General features: G+C 31.7%; 1 protein-coding gene and 1 pseudogene across 2 annotated transcripts; one reads left to right on the forward strand and one right to left on the reverse strand.

Annotated features, from left to right (window-relative positions):
- The first annotated feature begins 1,081 nt into the window (after window positions 1-1,081).
- On the forward strand, window positions 1,082-5,998 carry LOC114414726 (annotated as a pseudogene). Its single transcript, XR_003667259.1, has 8 exons — window positions 1,082-1,604; window positions 1,703-1,735; window positions 2,088-2,201; window positions 2,307-2,932; window positions 3,474-3,834; window positions 4,376-4,457; window positions 5,084-5,318; window positions 5,673-5,998. The product of XR_003667259.1 is annotated as an uncharacterized LOC114414726 (transcript).
- A 6,454-nt stretch (window positions 5,999-12,452) lies between these two features.
- Window positions 12,453-13,709, reverse strand: LOC114414087 (transcription factor HEC2-like). Its single transcript, XM_028378443.1, has one exon. It carries the CDS (start codon window positions 13,370-13,372, stop codon window positions 12,596-12,598), a length of 777 nt encoding a protein of 258 aa, XP_028234244.1. The 5' UTR covers window positions 13,373-13,709; the 3' UTR covers window positions 12,453-12,595.
- Window positions 13,710-17,508: the final 3,799 nt, after the last annotated feature.

The raw sequence follows: 17,508 nt of genomic DNA on the forward strand, positions 1-17,508 counted from the left end.
TTATAATAAATCATGATTAATCTTCTATTATAATTATGTTAAGAGTAAGAATTCTATTTTGTATATACTCATAATCTTTGACGAAAATTTGTCATTATACTTTTTGATCGAGACAGCTTCATATATCATGATTATAATAAAAATACATACATTTTATCTTGTATTATTATATAAATTAAAATGTTATTTTCAATTTCTTTTAGCAACAATTTTATCTAATAAGTTTTTGTAAAAATCCTTTAATTCTTAAATTTTTTTCAAGCATTAAATCTAACTAAATTTCAATTTCTAAAAAAATAAATTTGTATGTAATATTTTATATTTGCATGTATTTATGAGTAAAAAAAATATTTTATATATAATAAAATATGACTTTAACAGTCATGTATATCTAAAGGGAAATGAGGCCGGGGAAGCAAGGGGGCCTTGACCTCCTCCTTTTAGATCCTTCATGCGTATATAAGAAAAAAATAAATAAAGAAAAATATGTAATAAAATTAATTTTTTAAGTTGATATATGTTGATTTTTTTCTAGATCATATATAATTTTACACAGAAAATTAATAATATTTTGTTTAATTTTTTTTATTAAATTTAAATATTTAAAAATTTGTGGGAAAAAATTATTTTCCCCTTTAATACACTTTTGATCCGTCTCTATCAATATTGTAAAATAATTTTATATTATTATTCAATTACAATTCACATTTTATATGAATTTTGGGATAATTATTTAAAAATTTTGACTTTAAGACTTTTCATAAAAAATATATTTTAAAATCCCTTAAAATCCTCATTAAATACACCATATAATTAATTAAATTCATTTATCCTTACTTATGACTTGTGATATGAGATATTGAGTGTAAATCGGTTATTTTTTTATTATAGCTATTATTACAAATTGCAATAATTTCCAGATAACTTATACTTTATATTTGATTATATTTATATTATTTAAGAATAGAGAAACTATATTTACATGTTTAATGAAATTATATTAGTTCTGGTATCTTTTTGTTTTGGGTACATAGTATTTGAGTTAGATACTAAAATAAAACCGTACTTGAAAGAGAAGCTTCACCTCTGACGCGCTTACGCGGAGCTTATCTAACATCAATCACTTCGTTCTTTTCTTTCTCATCTAAACTAGTACCGTACCCGTGAGCCATGCACCGACAGTTGGATTACATCTCTTAGTTTTGTCCGTGGAAGGAGCTTTTTCCGGTAAATATTTCTAAAAACATGATTTAATGCATTACTTACCGGGACCAGCTTTTTCCTGCCAGATCTAGCCAAATGCATTTTCCTGTAAAAAGATCACAAATATGACAATGTTGCATTCAATTTTCCCTAAACAATATAAAAAGGTCAGAGTGGGACTCGCTAAGTTAGTAGTTCGACAATGGCGGAGGTAGGGTTTCAGGAACGAAGCTCGTGGAGAGTGGGGCTGAGAGCGCGCTATAGCAGCCCCGACTCTGTGGTTTTCACTCTCGAATCGAACTTGAGCCTCTTCTCCTATGCGTCCGCGAGCGTTGATCGATGCTCCTTTTCATCTGATTCACACGACCACGACTCTTTCGTCTCCGAAATCTCACTGGATAGTACTCTACTCTCTACCGTATAGACATACTCTTCTTTTACAAACACTGAATGATTAGTGGAAATTATTGAGTTTTTTTTTTTTTTTGTGTGTGTGTAGTGCGGTGGTGGTGGCATAATAATAATAATAATGGTGAGAGAATTGAGTAGGAGTACATGTTGTTGGTGTACTGTTTAGGAATAATGAGGTTAGGTTTTTGAGTGTAATGATGTGAGACTGAAAGGTCGAATCTAAGGTTGAAAAAAGATTTGAGGTTGGTCCATTGTTGTGGAATTTTTCGCAGCAGCATTTGGCAGGGCGTGAGCGTGAGGGCGATTTTGCTCACACCGATATCTAGAGTGGTCCAGCTCCAAACCCGAACGAGGCTGCAGTACGCAACAAGAAGAAGCACAGTCGTTTAGGGAGAAAGAGAGAAAAAAAGGCTAAAGGTACACCTACATACACTACTACACCTCATCTAGTTTTTTTTTTTTTCGTTGGGAAGGAAAAGATTACAAACACGCCACGAGGGCTTTTAATTTCGGAAAAATTGACGCTGATATTCAAGAACCCGTGGAGTTGGATTCTGCCAGAAACTCTTTCTCTTTAGCCCTCAAAGGTACCCCTGAAAAGTGAAAGGTCTTGCTCCCATTTCTTTAACGGCTTGTTTTTTATTTTTTAATAATCCCATCGTAATTATCGCTTTTTCTCGTTGTCCACTAAGAATGTCAAGACAGGAGATCAAGATCTGAAGCCTTGTTGAAGAGGCTGCTTCTTTGGATCTGAACAATGCCTCTGGCTCTGGATCTTTGCCGCGCCTTCAAACATTGAAAAAGACTTCCATTTCTTCTCGAAGGTCTGGTACTGCCACTTTCCCTAGTCCTGGTACACTCAATTATCGCGTTGCAATGCACAAGGGATGGAGCTCCGAGCGAGTTCCCTTGCATGCAGGTGCTACCCGGAAGCACGTTTTGCCGTTCAACAATGGGAAAACATTGCCGTCAAAGTGGGAAGATGCTGAGAGGTGGATTCTCAGCCCTGTTTCGGCAGATGGCACTGGGAGGGCCTCGCTTAATGCACCCCAAAGGAGGCCAAAGTCCAAGAGCGGTCCTCTTGGACCCCCTGGTGTTGCGTATCATTCTATGTACTCGCCGGCCGCGCCGGTGTTTGAAGTGGGGAATGGGGGGAGTTTTATGGAAGGTTCTCCGTTTACAGGTGATGGGTTAATAATCTGCACCGGTGGCCATGGTGGAGCTCTTTCCGTGAGAACAGAACCTTGCATGGCACGCTCAGCAAGTGTCCACGGATGCTCTAAGATACAGAGTCAGTCATCATCAATGCCCCTCCAAGGTTATTCTTCTATGAACTTCAGAAGTGTTTGGTAAACTGTTCAATTAAGCATTTGTTTTATAAATTTTTAGTACTTACGCTATAAATTTCACAATAAAACTTATTGGAATAAATTAAAAAGTTAGTTGAAATAAGCTTAAAAAGAGTTTGAGAGTCATGAGCTATTTTCATAAATTCTAAAAAGTTTTTGGTAAGCTCTTTCAAACAACCCCTCCTCATTTGTGCAAAATTTGATTGATAGTGAAAGATTAAGTTGAAGTGGTGACCTGAAGGGATTGACTTGGATAAAATTGAAATGAATTCAAATTGCCTGACTTTCAATGAATTCATTGTATTCTGGGAAATGTAGCCATACTGTGGTGTTATGTATTTGGCCTTGTTATAAGGTCACATGGATGGAACAAATTCTTTAGACATTAATGATTGTTTGATAGTTGAAATGACGTGAGGTAATAAACAATTTTTATTCATAATGGTGTCACCATAAGTATGCTTCTGTGCATCTGAATCTGATTTTGGATTCTTGTTGGTTCTAACTCAGAGGATAAGTTTGGTGGGTTCAAAGATGTGGGCACCAATGTGTCCCGTGCCACTTCAAGGAGGGACATGGCGACCCAGATGAGCCCACAGGGTAGCTCACGCTCCTCTCCTAATCTGAGGCCTTCTTTCTCTGCCTCCACCCCATCAACCTTGCCTGTCACAGAATTGCGGACTGTTGGTTCCTCTAAAGTGGATATTAGGGATGTGCAGGTAGATGAACACGTTACCGTGACAAGATGGTCCAAGAAACATAGGGCCCTATTCACTGGCAGAGGCTCAGAAAAAGTCGAAAGCTGGAAAAAAGAACTAAGCACTCAATCGTCAACTTGGGACGTTTCTGAAACGTCAAAGCCTGCCTCAAAGTATGTCTACCTTGACTTTCTTCAATTCTGTTCAATTTATCTGATAAACTAAGGATATACTGATTGAGGACAACTTGCACATGAAAATCTGAAGCTAATGGGGTGATATAAAGGATTTGCCATCAAGTATTTTTGAAGTTTTCTCTGCAAAGTCAAATATTTCACTTTCACTCCATTCTTATCCAATTACTATGAGCTTCACAAAATGAAGGATACTTCGTGGCTCATGCCAGGGCAAAAATTATTGGGGTTTGTGGAATTTATGGCGATGAATTTACTAAATTAGCTACATATTGTTAGCCTTGAAATGATTCAATTAAAATGCCAAGTGTACTGGAATTGTCAAACATTCTCAGTATTACTGTTCAACTATGATTAAAGTTGCCCATCCTAGACAATTAAAACAAGGAAGTTCAAAAGTTTAAATCATTTAAATATGTTTGTTTATATCTCAGAGGAAACTCTTATAATTTGCTGGCATAGAAATCTTTGTACAAACTTCGTATTGTTTCTAATCTGCTAGATATTTTTGTTTGTCCAGGACAAGAAGTGAGGAAGCCAAAATCTCTGCATGGGAGAACTTGCAAAAGGCAAAAGCAGAAGCAGCAATACGGAAACTAGAGGTTACTTCCTAGTTCCTAGTGAATAGTGATTACTTTATTTTGAGAATTCCGAATAAGTAATTTTCTAAAAATGTTTACTCTGAAGAAAAATAATCATTATAATGATTATGGGGATTATTCTTCCTTTGTAATAAATATTTAGATTTAGGAGTTCAGCTTTTGGAATTCACCCTTTTTTCTTGAGTTGCTGAAATATTTCCCCTGTCGCTCAGTTTCATTTGGTTATCCTCAGTTAGCTGTATGTCCCTTAGAGTGCTTAAGAAATGCCTCTTATTTTTTGTGTGTAAAAAAAGCCTTTTTTTATTTGACAAAACTTAGATACAGTATTCTAATGCTGTTCTCTAATCAAAACATTTCATCTTGAAAATTGCGGTTGATTTAAGTCACAGAGACAAGAACAATGGTGACTGAAATGAAATGTCGATTTTGATTGGAGTATGATACTGAGAATATCTATGATGCTCATTTTAAGTTTTATTCTTTTTTATTATGATGCACCAATCATACATTATTTGGACCATATTATCATCCATTTAAATAAAAATAAAGAAGAATTAGAATGGAGAGGGAGCAGAAACAAACGGATCATGATTGTCATTATTCATTATTGCTTTTTTCTATTTCAGATGAAATTGGAAAAAAGGCGAGCATCCTCTATGGATAAGATTATGAACAAGCTTAGATTGGCCCAGAAAAAAGCTCAGGAAATGAGAAGTTCAGTTCCACACAACCAAACCGATCGGGTTGTAAGAACTTCACACAAGGCTTCATCATTTCTTAGAACCAGCCAGATGCGTTCTTTGAGTGGTTGTTTCACTTGCCATGTCTTTTAAGCATTCTTTCATGTTTGAGTGATGGTGGGTAAGTTTCTCTGCAAACCTTGTTCTAGTTTAGAAATCACCTCTTTTGTAAGTCTTGAATTTGGGTTTGACAGTTCATAAAGCAACATGCTCTCCCATAATACTAATAGTCTACTATTTTGAAATTTGAAAACTTCTGATTTTCATCAATGTACTTGAGATTTCTGATAAATGAAAAGGTTTGGTTAGTAGTTGGACGCTCTTGCTTCATTCTCTAACATTCAACCTCTATTTTTTCCCCTAGTTTTGATAGGCTCAATTTATTATTTCCTTTGCCACTTGTCTAGAAAATTTTGCACGAATGACTTGTTCATTCTTATGCATTTTGATACAAGACTTTTACATCCTTAACCAGGTTTCCGAAGGATTCAAATGGGCCACATGTTAATGATTGAAAGGGGCACAACAGTTGACAAAATTGGTGTTGTTGCGTTTTGCTATCCATGGCACCTTCTTTGAAAGTCTCAGATATCATAAAATCTAAGCCCCATGTTCGGGAGTTTGGATTCAATGGGTAGCAATATTTGTAAGTAGGCCAAATTTTAGAAATAAGATCTTTTGTATTTTTTTCTCTCCTCCCAACATGATTGTGTGCTGTTCAAAAACTTCAAATGTAATCTACCTTATAGTTGAACGAGAAAAGCAACCACAATATCATTTCGTTCTTAAAATTTGCTCTCACGCTTCATTTTTTTCCCTTTTATTTCATACATTTTTTTCTTTCCTATTTCTAGCTAATTTTGCTTCTCCGGTACTAGTTTTCATCTCTGCTATCCAAATTCTGCTATTTTTTTCTCGAGCTATACGGGAAGGGTGCATGAACAGATAATTCGCTGCGCGCCATTGGTTTGAGTTTTGGAAGGCAAATTAAAAAAAAAAAAAAAAAGCATTTGGTGTTAAACTAGATGTGTTTGGGTCAATGAGAATTTCGATAAAATTAATTTTGAATTGTTAAATGAAATTATGAAGTTGAAATTCCTCTTACACAAGATTTAATATAAAACCAAGTGTCATGGTTGGAGGATGAATTGATCATATGTCGTAATGTGGCAATTGTTGCTGGCAACGGTCATATGAGCCAATCCTCTGTGTAGTCCTAAGACTTCCAGAATTTACTAAACCGATTAAGATATGATATTAACAGTGTCTTAAAGGCAGTAATCAATGAATTAAATATTTTTCTTTATTAAAAATCACGCTAAAAGCGTATTAGTAAAATGAGTAAATTATCAATTCCTTACTTTTGGAGGCACGATCAATTTTGTCAATTTGGTCTCTGAGATTTAAAAAATTTCAAAATGATCATCGACTTTACATTCTCTTTGGCACGTTAGTATCTGTTGTTAGTAGTCTCTGAACACAGTTAGTAAATGTGTGATGTGGTACGTTAAGTGCCACCTGGATGCACACGTGGAATTTTCACGTGAGTTTCTTCTACTTGTCACGTAAGGAGGGACTGAATTGACATTAAAGAAACTAAAATGACATAATTTAGGTGATAATATTTTTCCCCAAAATGTTAAAACCCTAACTTTTCTTTGTAGAATCTCCGATCTCAACCTTAGACCAAAGTCTGGTATTGGTTCTATTATACTTATTTCAGTTGCACCAACATCAATGTCTTCATCAACCCATGAAAAGAAATTACATCAATCTGCATCTTGCTGCACAACACAAAATACTCATGTTCAATCTTGCACAAAAATTATAATACAAAAAATACCATTAACATTACTTGTGATAATGGACAAGCATAAAACAGTCTCCCATTATTCCTTGCCATCCTTACTATTCAAATGGTAGCTCTTCTACGACAATAGTAAAGACGGTTTGACGTGACATTCCCCCTTGTGCTTGAATTAGCAGACATGTTAGACCACAAAATAATAGAAAAAGAACTACAAAGATGGAGAAAGATAAATAGGAGAAGAATAAGAATTGGATGAGAGTATGAGTATGAGGAAAAATGGAATGAAAACGTGAATGTTAAAGTAGTCGTTAGGGTTTTAACATTTTGGGGAAAAAGATGTTCACATAAATTATGTCATTTTAGTCCCTTTAATGTCAATTTAGTCTCTCTTTACGTGGAAGTAGAAGAAACTGATGTGAAAGTTTAACGTGTGTGTCCAAGAGTCAAGGATCATTTTGACATTTTTTAAATCTCAGGGACCAAATTAACAACGCCTTAAAAAATGAGAGACTAATTTGAAACTTTACTCTTAGTAAAATTAAATATTTTTTTAAAGAAAATACTTTTAGATTTATAACTATGCTTAACATTCTCCTAAATATGTTTTGTATGACTCGCAAGAAGTGGTTAAGTATTTTTTATTGGCTCCTACACAACCTGGATAAATTAGTAATGTTGAATTTGAGTACAGCACAGGACTCATTCACATTTCATGTATCTGCCCTTGGTCATTGTTGAAGTGTTAATCTGGCCGTCCTCTTGCCCTTTTTCACCAATAAACAATTTTCTAATTATTTTTAAGTTTTAATTTGAAATAATTTTTCCGAAATCATTTGTGGCAGTTGTATGCGTCAACCAAACACAATTTCTCTCACCGTTATTGTGGGCATTGCGCAACACTACACGAACTCAATAATTTGCAATAATCATTCAGTGCTTGTAAAAGAACATACGGTAAAGTTTACGTACTTATTTTCAGAGAAAAAGAATAAGAAACAATGTGGGCTATGAAGTTTGTTTGTTTATTTTTTTACTCCACCATTTGGAATTCAGAAGCGTTTGGAGATGGCCCCCTGATGGGCTTTTATTGTAAATTTACCTTTTAAGGTAATTGCTACACGCACCATTCTTTTTGCTGGTACACCCTTTACCTATTGTCCTTCTGTAATTGGTTTACTCATAAGTGAATTTAAAATTAATGGGTAATGCAGGAATCGAACCTGTGACTTTTGCATTCGCTCTAATCAACCGAACTAATATGTTAATTATGTTATAAAATAATTAATGTCGCTATATATAAGACTAAAATTTCTTATGTATATTCAAAGTACATCTAAATTTATATAATAAATTTTATGACAATTAATTTTGATCTAATAATTAATTTGTTTACATATATAAATTGTAAATGAAACCTATGATTTTTATTTAATTAGTTGGTTTTAAATCCTAATATTCTAAAACAAAAATCCAAAGAACTCATTGTAGATCTATAATGACTATATTACTAGTTTAATTTCTGTTGAACGAAAACTATACTAATGGAGGTAATTTCAACATTTAATTGTTAGTATATGCCAAATTTTTTAATATATTTAATTTTAGTTAAGCTTATGAAAATGATTTATAAATTTTTAAATAAAATTTGTGTAATTTGTTTCAATAAATTTAATACTAAAAGAATCCTACTATTTAAATACTATTCTACTTATTAAAGAAATACTCCTACTTATCTAAGTTATTTATCCACAAACTTTGTTATATTCAATCATCAATGTCATTTTGTAGTTATTCGAATGGATGTAATTACTGGAGGACCACTTATCTTATTATCTGATGGTGATTAGGACAAAAGTCAACGAAGAGAAGATGACAATTCAGTAATTGAATAATATAATATTAAAATGATTTTATTATAAATAAAAATTAATTCTATTTCTTAAATTATATAGAAAAATAAATAAAGATAAAAATAAACCTCAAATTGGATACATTTATCCTACATTTGTTTGGTAGAAATAGAGAATAAAGAAATAGAGAAGAGAGAGATAAGGTGCAAATATCAATTTTCTATTGTTTATTTTGAGAGAAGAAATACAAATAATTTTTACGATGCTTCCCAAATAAAAGCATTTCTCTATAAGTTGCCATAAATAGGAGAAAAATATTATTGGATTTAATGTTTTTCTTAAGTTAAGTAATTTTTTATATCATAAAAAATAAAAAATAATAATTTTATGTTAAGAAAAACTAATATAGAAAAATATTCTACTTTTTTTTATATATAACTTATTTATTTTCACCGACTCTTTTACTCATTTGAAAAAAGAAAAAAAAAAATTCTATTTTTTTTGGAAAGCTAGAGAAATAGAACAAGACTACAAAAGTACTGCTCAGATTTATTATTATTATTTTGTTACATAGTGTTCTCGTTTTGTTTGACTCATGTCAACACCTTATCTAAGTTAAAGACGTGAACATGTTATGTGCTGTTTCTTTTCACTACACATCGAATTTTCTTTCAGAGCTTAAAGCTGTTGGTTAACATTGAATTCTTCATCTTCGCGTCAATCAAGAGAAAGAAATTGGATAAATGTTGTGGGTCTAGAACACATCACATATAACCGACGGGACGAAGCAAGAATGAACATTGAACCAAAAGATTAGATTGGGTCAATCAATGTGTCAAGTTCTTCTCCCCAAGCTAGATACGCTACAGAATCCAATCCTTACCCACCAATAACTTTATTTTATACAAAAAATTTGTTCGTATATCGATCATTTAGTTTCGGTTTGGTCATATCCTCTCTACTCGTTTATATATACTATCAGTAGAGGGGAAAACTAATAAAAACTTACAACGATTTAACTGACTAAAGTGAAAAAACGAATCGTACAATATAAGGACAATTAGTACTATATAACGATCATCGGCGAAATAAATGTATATGTTTGGAAAGCAAATGTAGTTTTGGATTATCAAATAATCCAAGTACACGTTTAATCGACATGTATGATTATTTTGGATTTTTATAAGCAAATAAATTTATTAGCGGAGATGTAAATAAATGATAGCACGAAAATTGTTCATCCATATACCAGAAAGAAAACGAATACATAAAGTTTTACATAATTGATAATTTTAGAAGTTTATATAACTTGTTTCACGGAGGGAAAATATATTATAGAAGCAATTAACGCGACTTCTATGCGGGTCAAATGAGTGTCTCCAAAATATCAATGAATCCAACATACTAGAGAGATATTTTAGTTTATTTCACGTGAGATATTATTGGATATTTAATTGAGAAGATATCTGAGTGTGAGGGGCAAAGGTTTATACTCTACCCTGGAATTACAGACAACTTGGCCTCCCCTCAAGTGAACCAATTAAACTATACAAGATGAGAGATGTTGGCGTCGCGACAAGATAAGCACATGGCGATTCTGATAATAGCTTTCTTTCTTAATTAATATTTCTTCGACCTCTGCTGATATATATATATATATATAGTCCATATATACCACCGTATTTCTAGCTAGCAACGTAGCAATATATGTACATACTTTAATTTTATTGCCTGAAATTCACGCAGTATTGCTTAAAACTAATGAGAAACTTGTGGGCGAGAGTTTTTCTATAAGCAAAATTTAAACTTACGGCCTTAAAAGAAATTCAAAATTACTTTAGGCCTAATCTGCATGCTGGGCTATCTCGGCCTAAAGCATTTTAACCCCATAATCGCGTATAATTATTGACAGGAAGGAAGCAACAATCAACTGCAAGATCCATGAGATACACTTGAAGATAGAAGATTATACTTTGACTTCAAAGAAAAATTATCCTGTCGTTACATTAAGGCAGAATATCTTTGTTCACAAGCGGCTCTAGGCTTCGTACCAGGAAATCTAGCTCATCTTTGATTCCTATATAGATGATGATGCTTGCTAGTAATTAACATTTTGTTTAACATGATGACAAAGTTGATGAAGGTAATGATTTGTTGGGCATGACTGATATTTTATGGCCGGACAAATACTTTGGTTTGAAACACTTATTATTTATATCGTGTTATATTTTTATAAATTGTTGCAACCCTATTTACCAAATAATCATAGAAATAATTTGTTAAATAATAATAGAAATAATGGTTCTGTTGCCGACGATGTAAACATACTTGTTGAATATAGTAATGGTGTGTATGCGTTTTTACTTTGATTTTAATAATTCTGTTACTATTGCTAACAAAATCTATTGAAGCTATTGGTTGTTGTTTTAGACCGAATTAGGCTTAGACCGGGTTTTGTTTTTTGATGTAGCCTCACACTTGGCTAGGTTGGCAAGGTAGAAACAAACTCAAAGTTGGGTTATCCATTATGAAAAATTGTTTGGAGAAATAACTAGAGTATTGAAGTATTATATATCCAAGGTGGATGAAAAGGGTTGTGCAAGCAGATGGAGATCACGTGTCAGGTGGTGATGTGGAAGGACGTCATCACCTTGCCCGATCGTAAACTCAACCACCGCAATCCTGTCAGATAATCACGTGGATTTCTCATGCATCCTTTCCTTCCTCCTCTATCCCCGTGCTGTGCTCTACTCGATCATTTTTTCTTTTCTCTCTACTTGCTGCTAATTGCTAATGCTATTATGCTACCCTCCCTCACAACTCTATGCACTCAACAGCGCAGACACCTCACATTCACACTTTCGCTGCCAATTCTGTTTGGCCTATCCTGTTGTTTTTGGAAGAAATCAAATTATATATTTTAAACTTTATGCAAAATTTTATAACAACTCGTTGATGTGAAGAATATAAATAAGATATGTTTGTGCATGTATACTCCTATAAATGTTTGTTGATAATATCCCCTAACTTATTTTGCACTAATTAACAAGACTACACCTTACAGCTCGCATCATACTCTTTTACACCGTGTCCAGCATTTGTCGTCTTCAACTTTTTTAAGCCTCGGAAACCCATACCAGCGACCATCCCATTATGGCCGTACAGGTGTTCCAAACACCACCAACATAATTTCTTCCCATTGCTCCCTAATTAAAATATAACACGTGGAATTTTAATTATGCCGTATCACTAAGTCAAATTAATTAATGTGCCATCATGTTGGACAGTAATATTATATATCCCCTTTTCTCTGTCTTTCGTTTTTTTTTTTTAAATTTTTTTATTTCTCTTTCCATGTCTCGCATTTGCTCCCATATTCCTATTAGGGAGACTCTGCAAATTACCTCAAATTTAAATAATATCAATATGTTCTTATCTTTTTCTTTTATTTTTTTCTTTCCCTGAAAAAGAAACTCATTATACGCTTCAATTGTTTTCTTGGCCAAGTTTGATTGCCCTTGAAATTGTAAAACAAAAACTTGACGCCTTACAAAGAAGAAGGAGAGCATATAAGTGAATGGGGAACAATTGAAAATTTGTTGCAATAAATAATTTGATTATTGATAACAAGTTAACATTACAAGTGGATTTCATTTAAAAGTAGAAGCTAGGCTGAATTGAGATGAGGGCAGCATAGTAATGATTAAGTAGCTAGCTAGTTGTAGACACTAAACGGGCTTAATGATATGTATCGTGCATATTGTCCATGTTTGGAGCTTGGTAAGGTTTACTAGGCAGAGGAAAATAAGGGGTGGAAGCAACAGGGAAGCCTATCTGGCCTGCAGCGTTAAGTGGCCTGATATTGTTGTTAGCGGAGGAAGCGCGTTCGAGTGACTGAACCTGCGTTTTGAGAAACTTGACGTAGTGAATGGCCTCATCCAACATGGAAGCAGTGTCCATCTTAGTTCCCCCGGGGACCAGTCTCTGCAGTATCCTTATCCTCTCGCTTATCCTTTCTCTGCGGTGCCGCGCCGCCACGCTCTGTGGATCCTTCGATATCTTCACGTTCCTCCGCTTCGGCGCCTTCACCGACTCCGGGTCTATGTGTATCGGCTGCATCGCCGCCATTCTGAATATCATCTCCCTCATCGCCGCCATCGAGTTCCGCTTCTCACCTCCGTAAGGGTTTGCATTTGCACCCTCATATTGTTGTTCGTGTTCTTGAAGCATTATTGGGGTAGTAGGATGGCTATTATTGGAGAAAGAGATTTCGGTAGTGGATGCTGGCAAGTGTGTGAATGAGTATGAGGAGGACCAAGGTATGGGACTAAGAGGGTTATTGTTATCAATTAAATCTGCTAGTTGCATAGTGTTGCGTATATTGTTGTTGTTGTTACCGCAGAACTCTTCTGATGGGGGATGAAATCCTTCCATGGTGTGAGTGTATGGTTCAGAGAATTCAGGGAGGTGCTGCAACATCATCATGGTCATCATGTCCATGTGCTGCTGCTCCATTATTTATGGGTTTCACCTTGCTCAAGGAAAAAAAGGGGGGAGGTGGGAGGAGTAATAATAAAGTGAAAATGATAAGAATGAGTGAGGGGGGAAAGGGAAAAGGGATGGACAAGTATTTAAAGAGTAACTGAAAAAAGTGAGAAAAATAACAGATGTGGTGCAGAGGGATGGGGAAGGAAAAGAAGAAGAATATATATGTAGGAGTTGGGTTTGTATCAGAATGTGCAGTACTGAGAAGGGCTTGTTAGAGTGGTGAGAAAGGAGGGACAATAGTGAAAAACCAATAAAATAGTGATATTGGGAACAGACGACAGCAAAGGATCAACATCTGGCCGGAGGCGGTGACTCTCTACATGTTTATGCTCCTCAATCCTCATATATATAATGGTTCACAAATACCATCTTATATTCATGTAGTTATAATCTACTAGTATTACTCAGACCAAGCTATGTTAATTATTTAGGGTCAAGTAATTAGAAGAATGTTTTGTGATTTTTTTAATACAACAAGGATGCTAATTTACTTTTGACTGAGTTAGATGGAGGGAAATTAACGTTAGCAACACAATATGAAGGCAGTACCCTTTATTATTATGTAATTTTATATTTCATCATAAAAATTTGCAAGTCTTGTTTATTATTTAATCAATTTTTACTCCTAATTTTGAAGTTTTTAATAAATAAAAAATGATTTTTATTTGGTCTCAATATAAATTTTTTTACATTTTAAACTAATAAAAATTATATTAAAAATTATTTTTTAAATAATTATAATGAAATTAACAAATTTATATAATAATAATAATAATAATTTGTGACTACACGTTAGTATAATTATTTTTATTTTATCAATATATTTCTCAATTAAATTCTAAAATTAAAATGTTATGGGTGCCAAATTCCCTTATTCTTTCCTTAATGTTATATCGCACGTTAAGGTAATACTTTGTGTGTGTGTGTGTACAATCACAACGAAATTTTAATATATGATTTCATATAAACTACTCAATCCTCTTATAATTAACTAAGCAAAATACTTAATGGTGAGAGATTTGAGGCGTATATAATATTTATGAAGTCCTAGATTCAAACTTTGATTATTGTAAATAAAAAAAAACCCTAAGCAAAACCTGTTATTATTAAAATAAATGTATTTGATATCTTTAAAATATACAAATATTTAAATTTTTTATTTAATATATAAGAAAATTAGTAAAAAATTGTGGAATGATATATAATTCCTTTTTTTTCTTTTCTTCGTTGTCATGATGTAAATTAATCTTAGTAATTTACACTTAATAAATTATAATTTATAATTTGAATTTTAAGTATGTAGTTATATTAAATATTAAAAAAAAAAAAATATTATCTATAATAATCTTATTCGATTTAACTCAAACATGATTACTTTCTATAAAAAAAAATACCATGATTTGAAGAAATAAATTTTTTAAAAATAAGATCATCCATTGGTAATTCAAAGTTTGTTAAGGATGAGAGTGTGCTACTAGGGATAATCATAGCCTAGTTATCGAATATTTATTAGGGGTTTTAATTTTTTTTTACTGCCGGGTTTTAATTTATTTGATCATAACTAATCAGGGGTTTTCATTTATTCAGTTATGATGACTAATTTAATTTTAAATAACATTTTTCATTAATATTTTTATTGATTAGTTAAAAAATTAAGTACTTAATATATTTGGTTTTTACTTACGAATTATTTTATAAATGTTAAGAGATCAACTATTAAAAAAGTTATAAGATGATTAAATTACTTATTTAGCAATACCTTGTTAATTTCCTAGCAGTGGGATGTTTGATTTTGAATATTGTACAAGGTTTTAATTAGATTTGAAATTTGTTGTCGCCAAGGTAAAAAAAAAGCATATTTAGTATATGTATATGATGCAAATTACACATAAAGAGATTTAATGAATGTATAAAGAGTGCCAGTGTAAAGTTTTTTAAATAATTAAAGACATTAATATATTTGAAAACAAATAATTCAGGAATATAAAAAAATTAATGAAATTTTAAGTATTCATGTAATTGACACTATTCTAGATAAAGGTGAGATTTTCTTTGTATAATGTTTCTTAACGCCAAAATTTATGCCTTCTACAGATATTAAACCGCACTGAAGTCATTGACCAAATTATGAACTGAGGATTGTTGAACTGAATGATATGTGAAAGAGCATCGTGCAGATGCTACGTGCCATTGAATTTGAAGGCCATGTATCTTTGATAGAAAAAAGTACTAGTATATAATAAAATCTGTTTGTCCAAAATAATTATTGTCATCTTTTATTGGCGTGCACATTAAATGTTATTGGACTTAGCTAGTCTTCGACGGACTAATTTAAGGAAGCATGTTCATTGCACCTTGCATGTTTATGAAAAAATAATTCTTAATAATAGTACTATTAGCACTATGAAATTCTAAAAGAAATAATTGTTTCCAAGAAATACTACAATTGATTATAAAGAATATATTTTATATGTCCGGTTATAATTATCATTTTATATTATTTTAGATGCATTAAGAAAAAATAATAAATAAATTAAAAAGAATAATTTTTTTTATAAAATTAATCTTATCATTATTAATTTTTTTAATTTTATTGTTCATCATTGATATTATAAGAGATATAATTAAGTAAAAAAATAATATTACATTAAAAATTAAAATAATAAATATTTTATAACTTTTTTTACACGAAAATTATTATAAAATGGAAAAGTATATTTGTCCGTGCCTTCTGAAAGATTTAAGTGTAAGAATTTGCAACAAGATAGATAAGAGGCTCTAGTAATTAAGAGATATATGCACCTACTAATAGTATTTGAAATGAAAGTATTTTTGAGAATATTTTATTGGACACTTAAAAAAATTACATTTTTAACGGAAGAATCTAATATAATTTCTTAACACTCTTTTAGTTTTAGAACATATATGAATTTTTAGTTCAAGGTTATTATCCCGGGGTAAACCCCTGAACAGTGTCGGAACTTTAGAAAAATTATTGGAGAGGTCAAAATAATTAAAATTATAAATATAAAATAGATGCAATGCTTTTGAAAATATTTTCATTTAAATATTTAATGATACTCATTTTCATTTATTAATTATCTTTTATAATATTAAAATATCTTTTTCTACTTATTAGTATTAGTGACATTTTTTGGGAATTTTTTATGACTTTTATACCATTATCTTCTATTGAATAAAATAATTTGTATGACAATATTATTAAAATGAAATATCCTATGGATTTTTCAATAATTTTAAGGAAATGATCATTTTTTTCTTAAATCATAACAAATTTTGTATAAACTTTTTCAAGAAAATGACAAAATTCATTAAAAAAACCCACAGGAAAAATCCATACGCAAGAAAAAAAAACTAGTTTAATGAGTTTGAAAGATGAAAAAATTATATTTTAAAAATAATATTAGTTAATAAAATAATTAATGTATGAAAAATACTATTAATGCTTAATATTAATCATAAGTACTAATGTTATCAAAAGTAAAAACTTGAAATTGGGGTGTAATAACGTACAATTCTCTATAACAACAAAAATAACAACTATTCTAATAATAATAATAATAATAAAATACTATATATTTATTTTAATTAAAGTGTTACTCTATGTTTATTCGATGACTTAAAATTATTAAAATTGAAAAATAATCAACTTTTAAAAAAATAAGAATACTATAGAGATTTTTATTGAAACAAACTATAAACCTTTGTATCTCATAGTCCACAACTGTTTGGCCACAAGTCCATAATATGTTTCAGGTATATAAGAGTATAATATATATATTTTTCTTGTAGAATAGCAAATTTCAGTATATAAGCAGTAAAATGTTTGGGGGGCCAAGGCGCCTGAACAAATTGCATTAAAGAATTTGTAAGGAGAATATTGCTTAAAATTAGAAAATATTATAATGTGAGTTATAGGACTAAAATTATTAACGTAAAATAGTAGTGAGTGGAGGCATTTCAAATGAAAATATCTTGTAATGAGAAATTGTAAACTTTCAATAATAGCCCTTCAGTCACAATTAATAAAATAAATTATGATTAATAAGATTAAAACTTCATTATAAACCCCTAATTCTTAT

The sequence above is a fragment of the Glycine soja genome, chromosome 6 (assembly GCF_004193775.1).
Source record: "Glycine soja cultivar W05 chromosome 6, ASM419377v2, whole genome shotgun sequence".
Taxonomy (NCBI): Eukaryota; Viridiplantae; Streptophyta; class Magnoliopsida; order Fabales; family Fabaceae; genus Glycine; species Glycine soja.